The sequence below is a fragment of the Lissotriton helveticus genome, chromosome 10 (genome assembly GCF_964261635.1).
Source record: "Lissotriton helveticus chromosome 10, aLisHel1.1, whole genome shotgun sequence".
Lineage (NCBI taxonomy): Eukaryota > Metazoa > Chordata > Amphibia > Caudata > Salamandridae > Lissotriton > Lissotriton helveticus.
Genome location: NC_136071.1, coordinates 672,340,094 through 672,363,036, shown reverse-complemented (window position 1 = coordinate 672,363,036; position 22,943 = coordinate 672,340,094). Strand labels below are relative to the sequence as shown.

At 45.5% G+C, this 22,943-nt stretch overlaps 1 protein-coding gene across 4 annotated transcripts in view; it reads left to right on the top strand.

Moving 5' to 3' along the window:
- Positions 1–5,193: 5,193 nt before the first annotated feature.
- Positions 5,194–22,943, top strand: part of ACVR2B (activin A receptor type 2B) — a 376,358-nt gene continuing 358,608 nt past the window's right edge. For 2 of the 4 annotated variants that reach the window (XM_078663210.1, XM_078663208.1), the window contains exon 1: positions 5,220–5,829. In XM_078663210.1, the coding sequence (XP_078519336.1) occupies positions 5,781–5,829 (49 nt within the window). In that variant the 5' untranslated portion in view covers positions 5,220–5,780. Of the gene's footprint in view, positions 5,830–22,943 lie in introns of all 4 variants that reach the window. The other 2 variants (XM_078663209.1, XM_078663207.1) reach the window with 2 other exon arrangements.

Genomic DNA, 22,943 nt, shown 5'->3' with positions numbered 1-22,943 from the left:
ACATCTCCAAAATGCATTAGTGGTTTTGCCCAGGACTCTTTTAGAATCCCTTCTGTAGTGTGTATTAAAACAATGCATGGTATGAAGGTGAAAGTGTGCCGAAGCGCCTTCAGAAGCTTCATAGCTCTTACACTACCTCAATCCTTCTCTATCTCACTACGTCACAACATCACTCATTGTTTCTATCTCACAACCACCAAAAATCACTCTCCATCACTAACTCACTCTTTCACTAGCTCACTCTCTCTGTCTCACTACCTCACTCTATCTACCTCACTCTCTCTCACTACGTCACTCTCTCTTTCTATCTCACTAAGTCACTTTCACTCTCTTTCACTACCTCACTCTCTCTCTATCTCACTACCTCACAAACTCACTCACTGTTTCTATCTCACTACCTCAGAACATCCCTCTACCTCACTCTTTCACTACCTCACTTTCTCTGTCTCTCACTACCTCACTCTCTATCTACCTATCTCTCACTACATAACGCTCTACTCCACTCTATCTCACTACCTCACTATCTCACAACTTCTCTCTCAAAACATCACTACCTCACTCTCTCACTCTCTAGCTCACAACCTCACAACGTCACTCTCTTTCTCTAACTCACTACCTCAATCACTCTCTATCTCGCTACCTCACTCTTTCTATCTCACTAACTCACTTTCACTCTCTTTTACTATCTCTTTCTCTATCTCACTACATCACAACATCACTCTATGCTTATATCTCACTACCTCACAACATCCCTCTTCCTCACTACCTCACTCTTTACTACCTCACTCTCAATCTCACTACCTCACTCTCTATCTACCTCACTTTCTATTTCAATACCTCACTCTCTCTCTATTTCAATACCTCACTCGCTCTCTATTTCAATACCTCACTCGCTCTCTCTATCTCACTACCTCACTCTCTCTCTGCTAATGCAATAGGTATCACATATGCAAAAAACAAAGCTAATGCCAATACAAATGACAATGCCATTTATTTAGGGATACAAAAAAGATAAAAAAAATAATGAGCAATTCCAATAGCTCTACCTATAATATTGCAGAGACCATTGCATTGTAAATGCTTGTTTTAAAAGAAGGAGACGTGCGAATGTTGGCATGAATTTATGCAAACACTACAGTACCTTAGCAATTTCCCAGGTGTAGATGTTGACCTTGACTGCTAAAGCAATGTATATATTAACATAACCAGCCGGGTACAAGTTGTTAGGAAAGTAGTGGGGGGGGGGGATAATAATCAAGTGCAATCCAAAATTATATCACTGGATATGACATCACAAGAACTGATTCAATGCACTTGTGATAATCCTCAATTAAAAAAATCAGCAGACCCAGGGCGTGGACGAAGATTTGGGGTCAGTGGAATGCATATCGTGGAGATATTTGTGCCCCTCCCTTGGTTGACATGCCCGATGTTACCCTATCTCCCTAGGCTGACGTTCCCGAAAATTTTTCATATGGTTTAGGATTTTCCTGCCCTCCCCGCTGCCCCCCCCCCCCGGCCATGCCGAGTTTCATTGCTTTGCTTTTGTCTTCCTGATTAGTTGCTTTCCCCTCCGCCTTCTGGGCTGACTTGATTACTGTGCATTCGCCTTGTTTAGAGTTTGTTGTTTTTATGATTAATATAAAAATTGTTATGTCCTATCCTATGCTTCGAGCAATAATTGGTACATTCTTTGTGCCCGGCCACGGGAATGATCGTTCGCTACTTATGTTGTGCGTTGCTATTAGCGGCCAGCCCGTGTGGTTGTAGGCCCATTTCTGTAACTCTTATTTTATTGCTCAATAAAAGTTTTTAACCAAAAAAAAAATCAAAAAAAAAATCAAAGGCCTATTTTAAAAATATATATATATATTCACAAAGAAATATGAAAAGAACATTTTTTCTTTTTAGAAATCATTTGTATTTTCCACATATCAATCTGCAACTGTGCATGGAAATGGCTGAAAGTGACAATATTTGTAAACAGAAACATGGAACTTGGAAATTACATTTTTAAACTGATTTTAGCTAGTAAACAGAATGTGCTATCAACCCCCCCCCCATGAAAAAACGTCCTCTTCAAACGCGTGCGGATCTCTCAGTAGTTTAAATTTACCAGTGCTTTATTGTGCGTTCAGCAACATCAATGTTTATATATATATATATATATATATATATATTATATATATATATATATAGTGTAGTGTCATTTTAGGGTTTAGAGTGGGTTTCGGATTTTGGGTGGGAAGGGTAAATTTAGGGTTCAGGGTGAGTTTGTGTTTTTAGGTTGGCAGGGTAATTTTAGGGCTTAGGGTGGGTTTGGGTTTTTGAGTGGGAAGGTTAATTTGAGGGTTTAAGGGGGCATGGGGTAAAAAATACATATATATTAAAATATATATATATATATATATATATATATATATAAATAAATGTGTGTGTATATATATATATATATATATGTTTTATACCTCTCTCTCTATATATATATAGATATACACACATTATATATATATATATATATATATATATATATATATATATATATATATATATATGTTTCAGCAAAAGAGCCCTTGAGCTCGAAGAGAGCACATCCCATGCTGCCCACCATCCGGCGACAGAGCCCTGAAACGCGTCGGACATGGTTATTAATTAATGAAGGAAGGTCAGAAAATGCGTGCATTTCAGGGCTGAAAAACCGGATGGTGGGCAGCATGGGATGTGCTCTCTTCGAGCTCAAGGGCTCTTTTGCTGTAACACATTTTTGCACGGCTACCCTTGGCCGTGGAAGAGGAGCACCACTTCTGCCTTCAACTAGAAGCAGTCGGAGCATGAAGGGGTTCTGGAAAACAAACTTTTGCTCTCCTTGGGACACATGCTGCCATTGTGTAATTCTGCGCGCATCAATGACTTTCTGCCTACTCAAGGACATAGAACGCTACAACCATCAGGGGAACTGAGCCCACTCAGGGTTTTGACACTGATACTCACCTTTTCAGGACCGCAATTACCAGCATGCAGCTGAAGTGATTCGAACTGTGCCACGCCCACTGGGGGCGTCATTTCCTTCAATAAAGGTCGGAAATAATGAATTGGTGAGTTTTTCATTTCCTCTGAGTGAAGTCCATGATTAAGGGGCGACAGAGCCCTGAAACGCGTCGGACATGGTTATTAATTAATGAAGGAAGGTCAGAAAATGCGTGCATTTCAGGGCAGAAAAACCGGATGGTGGGCAGCATGGGATGTGCTCTCTTCGAGCTCAAGGGCTCTTTTGCTGAAACATATATATATATATATATATATATATATATATACACACACGTCCTTGTAACAGGGCGAGTTGGTGAATAAACTATACACTGCGGTTCCGGCCGTGAAGGGCTGCACTTCACCACCCCAAGATTACAGTGTGGGGCCGGAGGAGCTGGGAACTTTGCAGTGCCTCATTGGCACAGTGGATTTCGTTATGGAGAACCGGAATGCTGCCCGAGGCCGACTGAGGATTGCATAATTGCATGAACTTTGTCAGATTTTTCGGAGCCCACTGAGGGGAATAAGTAATTTGATTTGGCGCACACTACCAAAACCATGATGCATTATAAACTTACCTACAAAGGAGGTCTACCATAGGCCAATCAGCAAACAAGACATAATTTAAATAGTGCGTCAACAGCTCCGAAAAATCCACAAGCATTGCCTTCGTAAAAGAAGCTTGTGTGCTTCGAAACGTTTCGGCAGAAATGAACACTTGAAATGCATTTGCAGGTTTTAAAAAATAGAGGTTCTGGAAACCATTTGCCTGTGGAGTGCGTCCTTGTATCAGGGCGAGTTGGTGAATAATATAGCTATATATATATATATATATGTATATATATCATTTTTTTTAATTACCTACCATAAACACTTTTACCAAGTGTATGGCTTTACCACACATGCCTTTGAGTTGTGATTGCATGCGTGGTAAAGGCGTATATGTGGTAAAAGTTCACGTTGCAATGGTAGTTCATTGTAATGGCACATGCGTTGGAATGGCACGTGTGGTATTAGTACGCGTTGAAATGTCATAGATTTGTGCTGAATGTATTTCATACACATTACACTTGTTAATGCACATTTGTTTCCTGCTAGAGTTGTTTAGCCAACTTCAGAGCACAAAAGTGCTTTACATTTGCAGTTTGTTAACCAACAGAAGGATTAATGGTGCCAGCCTTCTTCTCCTCTGATAAGAAATTAAAGCATAACCCTTTCCTGCACCAGTCTCTAAAATAACCAGGATGTTGTCAATGGCATGTAGGTTTACAACCATCCTGAGGCCAGGGTCATAGCTGCGAAGTTTCCCAGGACCATGCGTAATGTGCTGCTCCTGTCCAGGATTTTATTCTTTAAATTATGTGATTTGTAGTCATGTGTTCTAATGGAGTAAACAAAATGAAAGTCCCAGAATTCAAAGAAAAACCTGGACTGCAGCATCTTATCTCCCATGGACCTTGGAAACTTCGCAGGGCTGCAGAATCATGCATCTAGTATTTGTAAATCCAAGTAGATGCATTGCTGGGGCACAAGGTAACTCCTCTCAGTCTGTGGCCAAGGGGAACGGAGTCCCTTGGGAGAACTCTGTAGACCCCTGACTTGTGCCCTGATAACCAGACAAGATTACTTATAGAAGGCAAATCATGAACTAATACATGTATAAGCTCTTGAACTAGATGTCCTTTATAAAAGAAACTTGAGAACCATAATACCAACAAGAAGTATCTAAAATAAATGCATATATCGAAAATAAGACCTCCATCCCGTGGTAAATAAAATAAGCTAATATTTACATTAGATTTCGTGGGCAAATATTCCAAAGCGGGACATTCGGGTTACTGTAAGAAAAAAAGAACTTATTACGGAGCAAGGTTTGGACAAAAACGCGTGCTTCATATTCGCGTTACTTAATTGATGCACGTGGTCAATGCCCCCTGCGAGGTTTTGTTGCTCTGGTGAAGACGTCGAGTAAGACGCGCGGCTACAATATTTCTCTCTACGTCCCCACTTTTCATTTTTCGCTCCCTCCTAAAAGCCCAGCCCCTGGGAACCAGCCCCTCCAGGAGCGCTGACTAACAGCCCCCTCCACCAATCCCCGCTCAGGCTTCCCCATCCCTCCCACCCACACATCCTCGCACGCCCCCTCCCAGGCCTCCTCTCTTTGTATCCAACATCCGGGTTTCCTAGCTGGCTCCACTCGACGACTCTCCCCTTGGAAGCCATTTTGGACTCGGTTCAGTTTCTTTTTTTTTTTTGGGGTACACGGTAACTCCGGAGGGGAGACTCACGGACACTCCATGGGCCGATCCCCGCCGCTCTCATCTGGGATCCAAGTCGCGGCGCTGGAACTCTTTTTTGAGTAGTAGTCGCAGCACCACGTTTGTTCCTCCGCGAGTGCCGGCTGCTCTTTGCCTGGGCTGGCAGCGGCTGGGAAAGTTTGCTCCGTTGTTGTTGCAGCCATGAGTCGGGTCTCGGGGTGGGTCTAGAGGCGGCAGCTTGGATATACGCTGGCCTGCTCTGGCCCAGTGAATTCATATACAGCCGGACTAGTACCCGCATGTCCCCGCTCCATCCCTCGGCGAGGCTGACCACCGTGCTGCCAACACCGGGACCTTGTTTGGATCCACCGCCTGCGCTGCTCTCCAGGATAGGCTGTCGCCTGTCTGTGAAGGAATTAATATCACAGGCAGATTGTTTGCAAATCTACTTCTGTTTGTTGTGGTTGAGCAGCTCCATAAGTGAGGAATATAATGGCTCTTTGGCTGACTTTTGCACTTCTGATTGGCACGATTGGTGCAGGTAAGGACCGCCCCAATCCTTTTAAAAATGTCATTCCCCGTTGTATTCATTATTTGTGATCTTTATTAGTCGCATTTTAGGCCGATTCTACAAATGTTATTTTTGTGATTGGCGTGTAGCTTCTTCTCGTAAACTTTGAAATTAAGCTGTAAATGTGCGTCTTGGGAGTGCTGTTTCTGTTATTACATTTCCATTTGTAATGTCGCATTTTCTAATTATAGCGTTCGCATGTGATCACTGCTAAAGTTTAATATATGGACGGCCTTAGCTAACCTCTCCTTGAGAAGAATTGCGCCGCTGGGTGGTCGTTTGATTTATTCCATGCCATGTGTCCTGCGCTGCCTTTACAGTGCTGTGTTTTGTTTGGCTTTGTTGTTATTGCCTTTGTCGCACCCCTCTCCACCCCAAGCTTGCCTGGTTTATTTATAGTTTTACTTTAAATATTTGGTCGCGTTGCTTGTAAATACTATTTTGGTGGATACAGCCATGCCGGCGAAGGGCTGACAGGACTGGCTCCTTCTCTGTTAATCAACAGGCAGCCAAGGAGGTGGTAAATGATGCGTGGAAGCAATCTGGGGCAGCTTCTCTCAGAGAGGAAGCCCCTCCACCCCACCCACATCTCAGCTGTGGCAACTAGAACATCTTTCTCAGAGGATGAGTGTAAGGTGGGGAGGGGTCTTAACACCTGTCTCCACTTGGAGCACATCGCAAGTTGTTTGAGGGTTATCTTTGGGGGAAGAAGCAAGTCTGAAAAAAACGGGAGTCCACCCCTCCGAGCAGAAACGCACAGACATGATGTGCAGTGTATTGTAGAAAGAAACGCGCAGGGACTACCGTAGCCAAGGCGCCAAGTGCGAGGCTCTAGCTCCGGGGACCACGCTGCCGAAATTTCCCATAAAAAGGAAGCGTTTTTCTCCGAACAAAAAGCATCAAACGAATATTAACGCCCTCTGCAACCCTCCCTCCCTTATAACGCTCTTCCGAGGACAGAATCATGTGCAGGGCTGTTTTTCCGAGTGGTATTTGGGAAACTACAATCCATTCGACGTCTAACGTCTCCTTTCTTTATCCTCCTCTCTTTCGACATCATTCCTGTGCAGCTTTATTGCCAGGTAATTATGAAAAATGTAGCGTTTTTCATTTACCAAGATCCTGTGCAGATCCTAGAAACCCCGCCCCCAAACAGTTTAGTTTTGTGGAGGTGGTCGTGGTGTTGGGACGGCACAGTCTGCACTGGGAACGTTCATGAGGTTACCAACCTCTTATCCCCTGACACACTTTATGTGATCGAGAGGAACTTTTCCCATCTAACCATCTCTGTTCTGGGGCTTTGCAGCGGGTGAAATGGTGTAATGTGTAGCTCTTATGAGACGTTTCTTTTTCAACGACTTCTCACTGTGTAGTGCTGGCCTGTTTTTCATAGGTGCAGACATGCAGTTCTGGAGTGTAGGACTCGAATGAGGGGCAGGCAACTTCCTTGACTTATGGGGGGCACGAACAGACAGGGAGTATAACCGAGCATAATCGATCATGTTCTATCATTGATTACCACCTGAAAAGTAGGTTTCTTGACAATAACCCTTGGTAAATTATAAGGCGAACATGATGCTGCAGGGGCCCAGAGAAGTGTCGTCCAGGAAGGAGTGGTGTTTTTCGTTTGCTCGGTAAGGTGTGGGACTACTGCACTCTGCATGCTGAAGTGGGGGTGACTGGAAAGTCATCAGGGGTCACAGAAGTTCCTAAGATGGTGTTTATTTTACATGTACCTACTTGTATGTGTTGTGGAACCTGAAAACATGGAGCACTAACATTTTATTAGGACCTGTGGCACTCTGGCGGTGAAAGGGCTTATGTCACGCATGGGGTTTCCTATGCATGGGGTTTCCTATCGGAAGATAGAAACCCCATTGCAGATTTATAGTACCTAGTGGACATTGGTGCCATGCCTGAGGATGACACCTGAGCATATGCTTAATGTTGTAGCGTCCAGGTCCCATGGGGGAATTCTACTGCGCATCCACCCCTATGGTGAGCTCGCCAAGCCTGGCCACATCTATCAAGATCCGAATCTTGCGTGCTTTGAACTAAATCCTCCTATCTGGAACGGGTTTGGCGTCCACCCGGAAGAGTTTCACTGCCCTGAGGTCTTGCGGACTACCCCTAAAAGGGGATCATGAACGTGACTGGCGTTCTGTAGGTGGTCACGGCGAATAGCCAAACCTTATCTTTCTTGTGAGATCGGTATCTTCTGCTGCGTTCCCGCACAGACTACGGAAATGCAGGGTGACATGTAGCAGCTTACATCCCAAACCTGAAGTGTGAGAAATTATAAACAGAAAAAATGGTCGATTTTGAAGGGACCTGGTTTGACCCTTCGTAAGTTTAGTCCACTATAGAGCAGAGACATGCAACGCTGCCCGTATTATAGGCCACATATTCTCCTCTCATTTCTGTAGACATTCACAAAGCGGTGAACAGCGAACCCCCCCCCCCCCCCCAATACAAATGAATGTACTTTAAGATATCGCACATCACTGAGGGCTAAACCTAGTCTTTGTCCAGTGGTAAATCACGCAACCCATTTCCCAGTAGTAAAACAGAGGTGACGTTACACTGCATGCTTGGGCATAAGATCGTATAAACCAAGCCACATGGGGAGTTACTGTTCTGGTGTCCTGTCTTTTTGTTTTGATCCCAAAAGCTGTTTATAAGGCCACCGTTTTTCACTTGGCGCCTGCCCTTCTGTGCTTATGTTTATACTCGGAATAAGAAGCGCACGCTGCCCTGGACTCAGCAGCTTTGCAACCAGTGCGCGCACCGATGGTGGGGAAGTGCGCTCCCATGTGTGCATTGACTGCCGCGCTCCCGTGGGCTCGTCTATTTTTACGAGATGAGTCATTTGACTCTATTTAGAACCGAGCGAGACGATAAAAAAAGAACTTGTAAAAACCACGTTTCCCCAAACAAACCACCTTGTCTCCTTAAGCGGAAGCGTGCATTGTCATCCCCAGGGGGGTTGTGCGGGCAATTACTGAAATAACCCCCCACGCCTTGAATGCGCATCCTACCAACCGTGATTGGTTGTAAAAAAACATGGGCGCATTTGTATCCATTGAGGCGGAGTAGTCATAGTGCAGGCGCCGAGTTTGGCATTTGCAGTTTATTGTTAAAACGGAGTGGTTTTCCGCCCAGTGTCATCCACGTGGAAGGATGGAGCTGAGAGCAGGGCATGTTTTGTCGCTCCATGGCTGGGGCTTGGATGCTTTTTTCGTAGTATTGGCTCCCAAAGGCCGGTTGCTTTGTTGTGCAGCCACCAGCAATTCCCTACCCCGGCTGCTGCTGGTTGCCTTGTGCATGGGAGGGGCTGCTGAGCCCGTGCACGGGATTGGCAAACAGTAATCGGTTTTGCATCTCGCATGATACGAAACAATAACAATATCTCGTGCTCATTTACATCGCTGACGCAACTTCTTAGAGTAGCACCAGAGGGGGGGTGGGGGATGAAGACATTACCGTAATTCTTGTAATGCACATTGCCTGCATCTGCTTTACTTTGCAACTGGGGAAGATCTGCCTCCCCATTGGCCGTGCCCTCGCGTTTTTTATGAATTGCATATAAATGCTGTGTGTAGTTCCCTCATGCTCGGTATTCTAAGGTCAAACAGACGAGAGAGCAATGCGTCGAGCTTGCAAATAAATGCTCCTAGCTGCCTTATTTTGCCGACAGGCACTTCATTGTACATACTTCTAATTGCGAAGTACACCGAGCTTGGTAGATGCTGGTCGTGTCTGTTTGCATTTCACTGTATTGCTTGTGATGTGCTCTCTCATCCAAGCAGCAGCACACGATGCTCCAGTGCGTGTATACACATTTTAAAGTAAATATCCCCCAAGTGTTCATTTATGAATTCCCAAATATCCAATGCATGCATTTTTTTGATTTTGATCACTGCAATGGGTTTGAGCATAGAGGGCGTGGCTGCCTCCTTTTCGAAGCCCCTCCGCCCTGTCCAACAGGGTAGCGCGTGCAGTGCTGTTTTTTTCCTCCCTTTTTTGGGGGGAATGTTCTGGTAGTGGAAGGCAATGCTCAAATCTGCCGGCGACGCTGCTCTGCTGTTCTTTGTTCGCAGACCTCATTAAACATGCAGTGACACTGTCGGGGTTTTGTACCATTAACAATACCGTTTTTTTGTTTGTTCTTTCAGGGAACCGAAATCCTAGTAGACCTGTATAGTAGCATAAGTCGTTATTGCCAATGAACGCGACGTTCTGATATTTTCTTTGTTTTTGAAAGTGGCGCTGGCGCTTCATTACCCACAGCAAAAAAGGGATGAACAGGGATGTTTTTTTAGCGTGGCTGACGCTAATTTTTTCTGGGGAAAAGTGTAACTGATGGCATCCGTATTCTAAATATCTTAAGCTGCCAATGTGAATAAAACACATCTGCCCCCAAGGCAAACAATATCGACAATTCTGAAGGAAAATTTAGCATTACGCCTGTTTTGCGTGCTTTGGTTTCACGAAGTCCAGTACGATGCCACTCTATGCACATGCATGGTTTTTAAAGGATTTTGAGGGTTATTTTTTCCAGAAAATGTTTAACGTATTCAAATATCAGAAAGCCATTTCTTCCAAATTGAAAGTGCGTAGTGAAATGTATGCACGGTTGCCATGATGCAAGCATTTCTCACACACAGCATTGCGCTTTGCACACCAGTCTAGAGGACTATCGTGTTTATTTTACATATTTACTGTGCCCTGCATTACTTGGAGTATATAAAACAAGAGCTTTTCAAAATCACTAACAGGATTCATGCCGTACATACTACCACAGAAACGGTCACACGACTGAGTTCTTTGTTTAATTAAGGTGGGGGGGGGGGGGGGTGGGATATATTTACCAAGTGTAGTAATGCTTTTTTTTTATCAGCTAGGAGCTGGATCAAACTAGTGGCCATTTAGCTGAGTCATCTTGGCCCTAGGCACCCTTTTTTAGGTTTCGCTGGAGGGCGGAGCTCTTAGCTCCGCCTCCAGAGAAATCTCTTGATTCCAGTAAGGAAAATGGAATACGCCCCCCTGTCCCATTGGCTAGCTCCATAAATGGAGGCTAGCCATTGGAACAGAGATCTGTCCGTCAAGGCCGGACCAGATTCGGGGGCGTTCCCGAGATTTTTTTCCAGGGCGGAGTTACGTTTTTTCCCGTTCCCTCCCCTTTCACTGAAAGTCTGTCCATTCCCGCCCCCTCCGTGTGCCTTTCCGCCCCCCCTCGCTGTCCTGTGCACGTTTCCCGCCGTCCGTGTCCACTCCCGCCCCCTCCCGCCGTCCGTGTCCACTCCCGCCCCCTCCCACCGTCCGTGTCCTCTCCCGCCCCCTCCCGCCGTCCGTGTCCACTCCCGCCCCCTCCCGCCGTCCGTGTCCACTCCCGCCCCCTCCCGCCGTCCGTGTCCTCTCCCGCTTATTGCTAATACCGTTAAAACCAGTAGACAACTGCTGCTCGAGTCTGGACTGTTAGGACAACTTGAGAGCTGCTGAATCCATCACTTGGGAATGCCAGCCCAGACTTGATGCAGCCAGGACAAAATAGACCCTCATTGGTAACAGTAAACAGTTTTACTTTCAGGTTTTATAACGATCTTTGCAGGTTTGAGTGACAAACAGCACTGTGGGTACATGGTTAACAGCAGCAGCTGCTAGTTTCTCAGTGACGTTTGAGTTGCTGGTCCACTCCCGCCCCCTCCCGCCGTCCGTGTCCTCTCCCGCCGTCCGTGTCCTCTCCCGCCCCCTCCCGCCGTCCGTGTCCACTCCCGCCGTCCGTGTCCACTCCCGCCCCCTCCCGCCGTCCGTGTCCTCTCCCGCCCCTTGTGTCCTCGTATAATACATTATTCAGGAGAGTATTAGACATAAATACCAGTAACTCATCTCTTGACAACAGCAACTAGTAAGTATGCAATGAAGTAAGTACCTATCCAGGAAAAGACAGAGTAGGCGCAATACTACTTACCAATCACACTCTAAGCTAGCGACACCAGTCCACTATGTTATGAAAATAAAAAAATGCAACTTAAAAATCCCCATAAACCTTGGGTTTACTGACCTATTAAACCGGATAATGTGTTTATAGCAATAATTTCCGCTTCTTTGAAAATGGCCGGCGATGGCAGGGTCTTCAACACACATTCATGAGATGATAAACACCACACTTCATGAATTCTTGAAATGAACACCGTGGACACGCTTCACTTGCACTCTGGGTTAGCCCGGTGAAGGTCTGCAGGTGCAAAGGATTCCTGCCAGCCTTCAATCTGTTTTCAGAGATGAACGGCAAAATTGTTATTGCTAATACCGTTAAAACCAGTAGACAACTGCTGGTCGAGTCTGGACTGTTAGGACAACTTGAGAGCTGCTGAATCCATCACTTGGGAACGCCAGCCCAGACTTGATGCAGCCAGGACAAAATAGACCCTCATTGGTAACAGTAAACAGTTTTACTTTCAGGTTTTATAACGATCTTTGCAGGTTTGAGTGACAAACAGCACTGTGGGTACATGGTTAACAGCAGCAGCTGCTAGTTTCTCAGTGACGTTTGAGTTGCTGTTCTCCGCTCCATACTTTTACTGCATGTTAGCGAATCGTTTCACTTTACAAATACAAAAAAAAATTTCATTCTGGGTTGTGAGAGCAGTGTCAGGTGTACATGGGAGGCAGCAGAGCAGGCACTTGTGAGAGCAGTGTCAGGTGTACATGGGAGGCAGTAGTCTGGGAGCAGTGTCGGGTGCAGATGGGAGGCAGCAGAGCAGGCATTTGTGGGAGCAGTGTCAGATGCACATGGGAGGCAGCAGTGCAGGCACTTGTGGGAGCAGTGTCAGGTGCAGATGGGAGGCAGCAGAGCAGGCATTTGTGGGAGCAGTGTCAGATGCACATGGGAGGCAGCAGTGCAGGCACTTTTGGGAGCAGTGTCAGATGCACATGGAGGCAGCAGTGCAGGCACTTGTGGGAGCAGTGTCAGGTGCACATGGGAGGCACCAGAGCAGGCACCAGAGCAGGCACTTGTGGGGGCAGTGTAAGGTGCACTTGGAAGGCAGCAGTGCACTGAGAGCACTTCTGGGAGCAGTGTCAGGTGCACATGGGAGGCAGCAGAGCAGGGACTTGTGGGAGCAGTGTCAGGTTCACATGGGAGGCACCAGAGCAGGCACTTGTGGGGGCAGTGTAAGGTGCACTTGGGAGGCAGCAGTGCACTGCAGGCACTTCTGGGAGCAGTGTCAGGTGCACATGGGAGGCAGCAGTGCAGGCACTTTTGGGAGCAGTGTCAGATGCACATGGGAGGCAGCAGTGCAGGCACTTCTGGGAGCAGTGTCAGGTGCACATGGGAGGCAGCAGAGCAGGGACTTGTGGGGACAGTGTCAGGTGCACTTGGGAGGCAGCAGAGCAGGGTTTCGCTGGAGGGCGGAGCTCTTAGCTCCGCCTCCAGAGAAATCTCTTGATTCCAGTAAGGAAAATGGAATACGCCCCCCTGTCCCATTGGCTAGCTCCATAAATGGAGGCTAGCCATTGGAACAGAGATCTGTCCGTCAAGGCCGGACCAGATTCGGGGGCGTTCCCGAGATTTTTTTCCAGGGCGGAGTTACGTTTTTTCCCGTTCCCTCCCCTTTCACTGAAAGTCTGTCCATTCCCGCCCCCTCCGTGTGCCTTTCCGCCCCCCCCTCGCTGTCCTGTGCACGTTTCCCGCCGTCCGTGTCCTCTCCCGCCCCCTCCCGCCGTCCGTGTCCACTCCCGCCCCCTCCCGCCGTCCGTGTCCACTCCCGCCCCCTCCCGCCGTCCGTGTCCTCTCCCGCCCCCTCCCGCCGTCCGTGTCCACTCCCGCCCCCTCCCGCCGTCCGTGTCCTCTCCCGCCCCCTCCCGCCGTCCGTGTCCTCTCCCGCCCCCTCCCGCCATCCGTGTCCTCTCCCGCCCCCTGTGTCCTCGTAGGTGCTTGTTGATAAATTGCACGGTGTGGAAGCTGGTCAGCTGACTTCCTGCACTGCGGCCCAGAGCTCCGGTAACGAAGGGAACAGAGGGCTTTGCGTATAGTTTGAGTCTGTCTTGAAGAGCCGAGCAATCCATTTCGCAGGCAGCTATGAAGTTGCTGGTCGTATTCCCGTTGGTGTTAGCAGCAGGTAAGGGCCCTAGTTTTTCGGATACACCCGAAAAATACAAATGCCCCTAACTCTTAACGCATTGCACAATCCCTCCCGTATTAGGAGGCTCGGTGGTGGTGTTTGGGGATGTTGAGAGGGAGGAATCTTTACTGTATGAGAGATAGATAGCATTGACCTCTCATCCTGGCTATAGAAAGGGAGAATCAATTTGTTTACGGGGCGTTGGGGTATCCTGGTAATGTGGAGTTGGAAAGAGGATGACTAGATCTTGAAACTCAGGATCCACCCGAAAGTAGACTCCTATTTAAAAAAAAAAAAATAGGAATTTAACCGTGCGTAGGTATCTCTTTATTAGTCTTGTATGCTCAAACGTCACTCTAAAATAATCGCCTACTTTTACTTCTACTCCTCCCGTACAATCGGTGTGTGCACGCGCACTACTAATTTTCAAACAAGTTTACCTATGACAGGACCTTATTCCTTTGGTGGGATCATTAACCGAGGATCCACCAGAGCCGTTCCTGTACTGCTTTAAATGGGCTGATGCAGTCTGTTTTAAGAGATGACCTACGTTCCATACTAGAGCCACACCCGTGGAAGTCAAATGCTCCCTCCCTCTTTTAAAATAATAAGATCTGTATTTGAAGTTGCTAAAATCACCGTAGCAAGCTTCTGAAAACCAATACGGCCTCGTGAAATATGGGACATCTGGTCACTCTCATTCATTGCAGTTTTATATAGCGCGGACATTGACCAAAGGTGTCCGAGTGCTTTACAATAGCGCCATAACCTTAACAAGCATTTACAATGCAACGGTTTCGCCTTTGGAAAAGTTTGAGCTATTGGCATTGTAAATGACAACATTTGTATTTGTGTTGGTTTTGAAAACAGATAAATAAATGGCATTGTCCTTTACATTGCCAATCGCTCTAACTTTTCCAAAGGCGAAACCGTTGCATTGTAAATGCTTGTTCCCCATTCCTCTGCCCTGTTAGCTACTCTGGCGTACTCCAGTTACTGGTGAATATTTAGCACTGCCACCTTCACCTATTTGAACTTGCTGTCCTCATTCACCCAGCTTGAATGGGCCATTACCCTCCTTACCCACACAACCCCCCCTCTCAGGTCCGTCCACTTTCCCCAGCCAACTTGAACAAACTCTCTCCCCAATGTGGTCTGGCAACCACCATCCTCACCTGAACCCACTCTTGCGCATGGTGGCCAGTGTGGATCGTCTTTTGATTTTTTTCCAGTCACAACCTCATGTGAGACTGGTGGCCTTCCTTCCAACCAATGGGAATGGAGTGCTTTCATTGCCCAATGACATTGCGTTGTGCTATGATTAGCTAAAGCCATGCCTGAAACAGGTGGCAACGGGTTAAGACCAGTTTAGATAACTGCAGATCTTTTTGTTTTGAAAACATCACGCAATGGCATTTTTAAATGTGCACAGCCAAATCTATCGGCACTTGCAGTAAAATATTTCAAAACGTTTTAGTAACACAATGGATTTGCTGTGCTCCTTGAGTGAGTGCACTCATTAAATGTGGTGTAATTAAGAAACTCTGTGAATTGTGTACTGTGCACTGATGATGATGTTGCATTACATTTTCAAATTATTTCTGGAAGTGCTTAGAATTTAAATCTACCACTTGTGCTAATGCTATAGCGCTGATACAAGTATTGGATATGTAGGATTTCTTTGTACCGCCAACGGATACCTATGGATTTACATTATCATTTTTCTGACTGCAGTAATTATGTGCCTTGAGGGTAATACTATCCTACTGTACTGATAAAGACCCTACTTTTAAATAACAACTGGGTTCGAAACGTGGGCATCATTTGTTGGCTGGATATTTAACGTACAATCTGTGAACTCTAAACACTGTAATCAGTACATCAAAATAAACTGTCTAAACAGTCAATATTCTGTTTGCTTCTTACTGTTCAGCTGTGCACCTTTACTCACAGGTCACATGTCCTTCTCATGCACCGTGAAGAAAATAAAATTAATTACTTCGTACAAATTCATTTATATTTCTAATTTTGATTCATTCAGGAGTGTACAGCATGACTGCTACTTCTATCTCCCCGCCCCTTGGTTGTGTATTAGAGCTTTGCCTAAAACCATCCTCCGACATCTGCGTCAAGGAGGTATCCTCTACTAGCCTAGATATTTTTTGGTGTCTTATGTGTTAATATGGTAAAGGTTTTTGTGTATTGTTTGTCAGGATTTGTTACAGCGTTACATTGCCTTATTGGGCGTCAAAGGCTGATGTGATTGGAACGTTTCAGTAGAGTTCCAAATAACCACTTCAAGTAAGACATACCATCTCTGCCATTGCGTTTGAGGCATGTTGGTGTCCTTATGAAAGTGGCAACCATTTTGATGCTTGTATTCGATTTTCTTTGGGAAGCTGTAACACTGAGCACCTATGAGGCGGATGCTTTTGTTCTTAACCTGACTGCTCTCTTTAATTGCAAAAGAACGGCTGTGCTTAACTACTCCGGATCAACATGGAGGCACTGGTATTGAGCTTTTCCTGGGTCTATTCTTTTGAGAATGACCCTCTGGGGAGTTCTTAGCATAGACCTCCTCCCTCCTTGCTATCTAGTTCCAAACCTTCAATTTCTCCCTATTAATCACCATAAAGCCTGAGCTTCTATGATTTGACCCTCCTTGGGGGAGGGCGGGGGGCTCTTTGCTTTAGCTCTGGGGGCTTGGGGTAGTCTAACTGCATCTGCCTGCAGCCACTGTCATCAAATGGCTGGAGCAACCTGTTATTCAGCAAGTGGGTGGTGAACCCCCCCTCCTTTTTCTTTCTCTCCCTCAATTACTAAGGAACTGGAAGGGAGGTCCCTGGATCACAACTAACATGGTCGCCCTCAGGCAAACAGCCGAGTTGTATCAATCAATCAGAACATTTGTAAAGCGCCCTACTCACCCGTGGGGGTCTCAAGACGCTGGGGAGGGAGGGGGGGGGATGCTGCTACTGCTCGAGTAGCCAGGTCTTGAGTAGTCTTCTGAAGGTTAGCAGGTCCTGGGTCTGCCGCAGGATGCGAGGGTGTTCCAGGTGTTGGCGGCAAGGTGGAAGAATGATCTGCTGCTGGAGGTCGCTCTTCAGATCTGGGGGACAGTGGCGAGGGAGAGGTCAGCGGAGCGGGAGGTTGGTGGTGTAGAAGGTGAGTCCTCTGTTGAGGTATGCTGGTCCGGTGTCGTGGAGTGCCTTGTGTGCGTGGGTGATGAGCTTGAAGGTGATCCCTTGTTGACAGGGAGCCAGTGCAGGTCTCTCAGGTGGAGTGTGATGTGGCTGCGGCGAGGGGTGTCGAGGACCAGGCGTGCAGAGGCATTCTAAATGTGTTGTAGTTGTTTCAGGAGTTTGGCCGAGGCTCCTGCGTAGAGGGTGTTTCCGTAGTCCAACCTGCTGCTGACGAGGGCCTGGGTGACCGTTCTTGTTTTGGTGGGGGTACACCTGTAGATCTTGCGGAGCATGCGGAGGGTGTTGAAGCAGGAGGACTAGACGGCGTTGACCTTCTTTGTCATGGAGAGAGTAGAGTTGAGGATGAACCCCAGGTTGCATGCATGGTCGGTGGGTGTTGGTGCTGTTCCCAGTGCGGTCGGCCACCAGGGCTCTTCCCAGGCTGAGGGGGTGGAGCAGGGGATGAGGACTTGAGTCTTGTCTGAGTTTAGCTTCAGGCAGCTGGTCTTCATCCACTCTGCGACGGCTTTCATTCCTTCTTGGAGGTTGGTTTTGTCCCTGAGGGAGTCCTTGGTGAGGGATGGGATCAGCTGGGTGTCGTCTGCGAAGTAGATGATGTTGAGGTCTATAGTTGGGCGAGTGGTGCCATGTAAATGTTGAACAATGTCGGGCTGAGGGATGAGCCCTGGGGTACGCCGCAGATGATTTCGGTGGCTTCGGAGCGGAAAGGGGGGAGTCGGAAGATCTGGGTTCTGTCGGGAGAGGAAGGAGGTGGTCCAAGTCCAGAGCCAGATGTACTGATCTGATGATGAATTAATGCAAAACCAAGAAGATTCAAAAAGTAGTTTTGAGATGACTTTGTTCTTCAGTAAGATGGTGATGTTGTAGAATTCTTTGAGTTTGAAGAATACATAATCCTAAACCGAAAATCGAATAACGTCTTTGACCACTGACTAATAAACCTATGGTACCTGTTCCCGTATATAGTAAACAAAACTTTAGTTTTATTTATCTTCTACTTTTATAGATCAGGCTGTTAGGGTGCTCTGTTTTTGAAAATTGCCTTTGTATCAGCTGCCATGATCTGTCACTTTAAATAGACATAGTCAGATTAATTTCTGATGAGAACCTTTTTAATAGCGGAAAGTTGTACTCTATAATAGGTGCTTATTTATTATTCTTAAGAAAAGGGTGTTGTACGTTAGAAATAAGTTCAAATTTGTTAGAAACGGAAAATTGAACCATGCTTGGTGATTTTTCTACCCGTGTTCACTTGAGAATTTAATTTGCAGTGGTGTGGCAGAGCCAAGAGAAGTTAATGCTGGAGCAGTACAACACTAGATAGTAGTTTTTAAAAGTAGAATGCGTTTTATCTGGAATGAGAGGATCCTGAACAAGAGGCTGCAGTTCAGGTCTAGTGTGGATGTGAGAATTAGAACAGCATAGCAACATAACGAGCGTACGGGATAAAAAAATCAATATTTCCGTTACCATAACAACCAGTGTGTACTCTCGTTCCAGAAATAGAAAACCATCAGTTTCGGAAGAGTATTTTTAGGTAATTTAATGCGTACAATGGCACAGTTGGCACAAAGCGGAAAGTGTTTATTTACAAGCAAACACTGATGCCCACATTACTGTCCTGGATCCTGGCCACACTCCTCTACCCCAAGGCAAGGGGGCCATGGGTAGCAGTGCAAATAAGGACAGTGTGCTTCCATATCACCCAATAGGTTAGTAAAAGATATCCTTTTTTGGGGTATACTGGACCCCTCGGACTCCTGGGCTCCAGAGCCACTGCAGCTCCTTCACTGATGGCTAAGCCCTCGGCTCTCTTCCGCTCTCCTAATTTGAGGCAACATGAAAGGGCTCTGCAGCTCATGTTACCATGACCCAATCATTGCGCTTGGGTGGCACCACCGTTCGTGGACTTTGTAAGTTTGCTAGTTGAGATAGATATAGATTTTTTTATTTATTTAAAGTAAGTAGTTAGGTTGCATGTATGGAAAACATCCAGTAATTGACCTTCTCTACACCACACCCTAACTGTTTCATTGGCATACAAAGTTGTTTGCTATTAATAGCCAGCTACAATTCTTAATCAAGGGAACCTCCTGGAAGCCACATGAGGGAATTTATGGCATTGGGAACTTGTGTATGGCTAATATGCCATATGCTACCCATGATGGCTTTCTCATTGCCTACTAAGCAGTGGCGGACCATCACTATGGAAATTCCTGTTTGAAGGGGTCAGGCAGGGGTAGAGTTAAAACCCCTGCTGATTGATTACCCAGTAGAAAATGTAATTCACTAAAGAAGTGGAAAAAAAACTGTGCCTCCTGCCTCACCATGCTAAAGGAAGGAACAATATTGATTCCTCCGTCTGATTAAGGCAGGTAATCAAGTTGACCGATAGGGATGCTCTTTTGAACATAAAACATGCATAGCATTAAAAAGGCCATCGCGTAGGACCACTTGGGAATTCTTCACACCAGTGTTCTGTTGTGTGACTGGCTCATGGGGGTGGTATGCTTAGTTACTTCATGTGGCAGGTGTAAGGTTACCGCTCCTATGATTGAAGAAGCACTTAAAATCTTTTCCTTAATGTGTGTAGGTACAGCAGGGGTCTTGCATCTATTCGAAACGAGTATTCTGCTACAAAAGCTGCTTACTTTTTCCCACCAGACGTTGCTAAAGCAAACACGACAAGGTCTGGTGCAGCTCTTGAATGTTTTTTGTGCGAGTATTCTCATTATCCAGTCTTGTAATTGGCTTTCATGACTTGAACATAAATGCCAGAATCGAACTGATTTGAAATCTTGGTAATCCTTATAACCAGTTCTTAGGAAAATACGACGTTCACTGGTACAGTTCATCATTACCTTTGTTGATTTTGGTTGTCCCTGTGGTATGTTATAACATTTAGGAGGGAGGGTGCTATTTCTTGTACAAGAATTATTCAGTACCCTGAATTACTAGGGATATGACGAATCAATCATACGATTGATTTGTCATATCCCTAGTAATTAAGGGTACTGAATAATTTGTGTAGAAGAAATGGTACACTCCCTACAGAACCAATTCTTACATACCACTAAACGTACCAGGTTCTGCGGGATACTGGGTGACGCCATTAGTCTTAACAGTCATGAGTTGTCTCTGGCCGCATTAAATCTACGGCAAGACTTGTTGCTTTCATCTCACTCCATAATACATGGGTTCTTGCCAACAAGTGTTGACTCGCCTGAAGTGTGGGCTTGCTTCACAAAGTTCTCTGTGCGGAAGTTGGCAAAATGTTTAGCCATGTTGGAAGGACTACTGTAATCGAGGGTTGTAGTCCAAAATGATCTGTGTGGGTTGTGGTGGAACTCTTGATGCTTTGCAGTAGTTATTAAATCCCACTGCACATTTTGTTTTCCGTGTTCAAGCAATAGTGTCAATTTCACCCTGGTGGTTTTTATATCCTTTACAAATGGATTGGGTGAAACACTTCTGCGTTCAGCAGGAAACAGAAAAATACATGCCCAAGCCTACTCCACCCTGGGTGGAAATAATTATCCATTAGTTGTCATAAAAGGTTTAGTTTCGTTGTTGATTTATTTCTGAAAAACTATTTTATTGTTTATGGGGCCTCCAAATGATGCTCATTACTCTTTAAGTATTCTTGTGTTGAACATTATTAAAAGCATTTCATGTTAAATCATGTGCAAGTTCCACTTTGTGCTGGGTCCTCTTTCTCCAGAATTATTTCTTCATTAAGTTACATTTGATATTTGTTAATGTTTACCTTTTCAGAGCTGTAGTTATTTAAACAAGTACTCGGAATTCAGAACCATCACAAACATGTAGCTTCACTTTTTAAGATCTAATGCCTAGAAGTTAATATTAATTGGATTTCTAAGGATCCCTAACGCTACCGGTGGCAAAGATAGCTACGTGAAGACAACTTTTATATCAGATTGGGATTAAAACGGGTTTATGAACCCCCAGCTAACTAGGTGTTAATTTTCTTCAATATGTTGAATCTTAAAAGGCCTCTTTGTGCGTGACACTAGCAAATTAGAAACATGATACTTTTAATGCCTAGCCTTTATATGAATTATCACAAAAATACTTTGAAGGTGGCGAAGGTGCTCAGTCTTTTTCTAAATTTGCTGAGGGTTTGTGTGTGTCTGTGTGTGTCTTTACAAGGAATGTTGTCTTGTAAGCTTGTAAGAGTGAATTATTGTGTGTTTAAATGAATTATTTTACTCTGGAGAACAGATAAAAAATATTGGAAAAATAAATTCATGTGGGGTTGCGTTTTGGGAGTTGGGCGGCGCAAGGGGGGTGAGTTTTTAATGCAGTCTGGTCTGGAATTGCACAGTAACCCTTCTCCTTTCTACTGGCCTTATGTGACCGAGACTGAGTTTACCAATTTTATCATTCGAAAGAGGGCACCTATTGTCGTATTTTAATGTTCCATTCATCTGCAAGAAATGGTTTCAAAGTCCGCTTTCTGTTGAAAATTCCTTTCACAGATGGATCAGATGAGAACACAAAACATTGTTCTTGATTTTGCAACTGAATGAAAGGGGTGGGGGAATTCCCTAATTATATCCATGCTAATCTTTCACCTCCGGATCATCCCGTGAAACCCGTCCCAGGGCCACAGACACCAAAAGTCATTATAAACACCAGCTGCCCTACCCCGTGTGAGCATGGATTGTCTGGATCCAATTCAAAGTGGGCAGCTGTCCACATCACTTAAGCCACCATCACAATTGATACACATGACAACCTCTTTGGCCTTGTCCCTAAAGGAGGGTCCTTTGACTGCATCTTGATAGCAGCATTAGCTGCAGGTGTGCACCAAGGGTTTCTTTCAGAGCAATGGTGATGTAGATGGTCTTTTCAAAAAGAGTATGTGACAGCCAGTGACCCAGTGTGACTTTTGTACAAAAAGCAGCTCTGTGACTGTTAGCTGGCACCTCTCACAATCGCCACAAATTGCTGGATTTAGGACAAGCTGCTGTGGTAAACCACAGGTCTCTTACCACACTCGCCACATTTCTTTCAGCTGTTCAGTAAACCAAACCTTGAGTGAAACCACCAGGAGCAAATAACTCCCTTGTGCAACATCTCATGAACCTTAATTCTCTTACTAAAGACGGTTTTGAACAACGTTTTGGAACCTGTTCGTTACTATGCTTTCTACGTAACCGATGTTACTGAAAGCTAATAATGACTGTTTTATAAAGTGGTGGTATACACGGAGCCAGTTGTACCTGGTCAGTTGGTGTGTCCTAGTTGGATTGTCAATATCTTGTTTGCATGTTTGTTTTGTTGCACATCTTAAAATACACTATGTCATACAATAGAGTTGTTTTATGCCCCTCCAACTTTACCTTCAAACCCCCACCCCCTGTATATTTGCTCTGAAGTGCTGCATAGTATTTGTCTTCCCTAACTGACCACCAACCCTTTCACGTTGGGTATGATTTCCCCTAGATAGCACCTACCTCTTGGGAAAAAGTTATCATTGAACTCCTAACATTTTTTTTGTACCGTTGAGACGCAGTCCAAAATGTCTTCCTTTTTGAGGAAGAGAACCATCTAATAGTTTTTAATTTTTTTAAAGCTGCTAGCACACTTTGGTCTTCACTCCTTTTAATGTGCCCTGTTTTACTAATTGGGCAATCCATTGTGCCTGAATCTTATGCGCTTCTCACCAGTGCAATGATTACACAGTACCTGGAGTCTCGTCATCCTCCAGATGCCCATCACCTTCAGACTA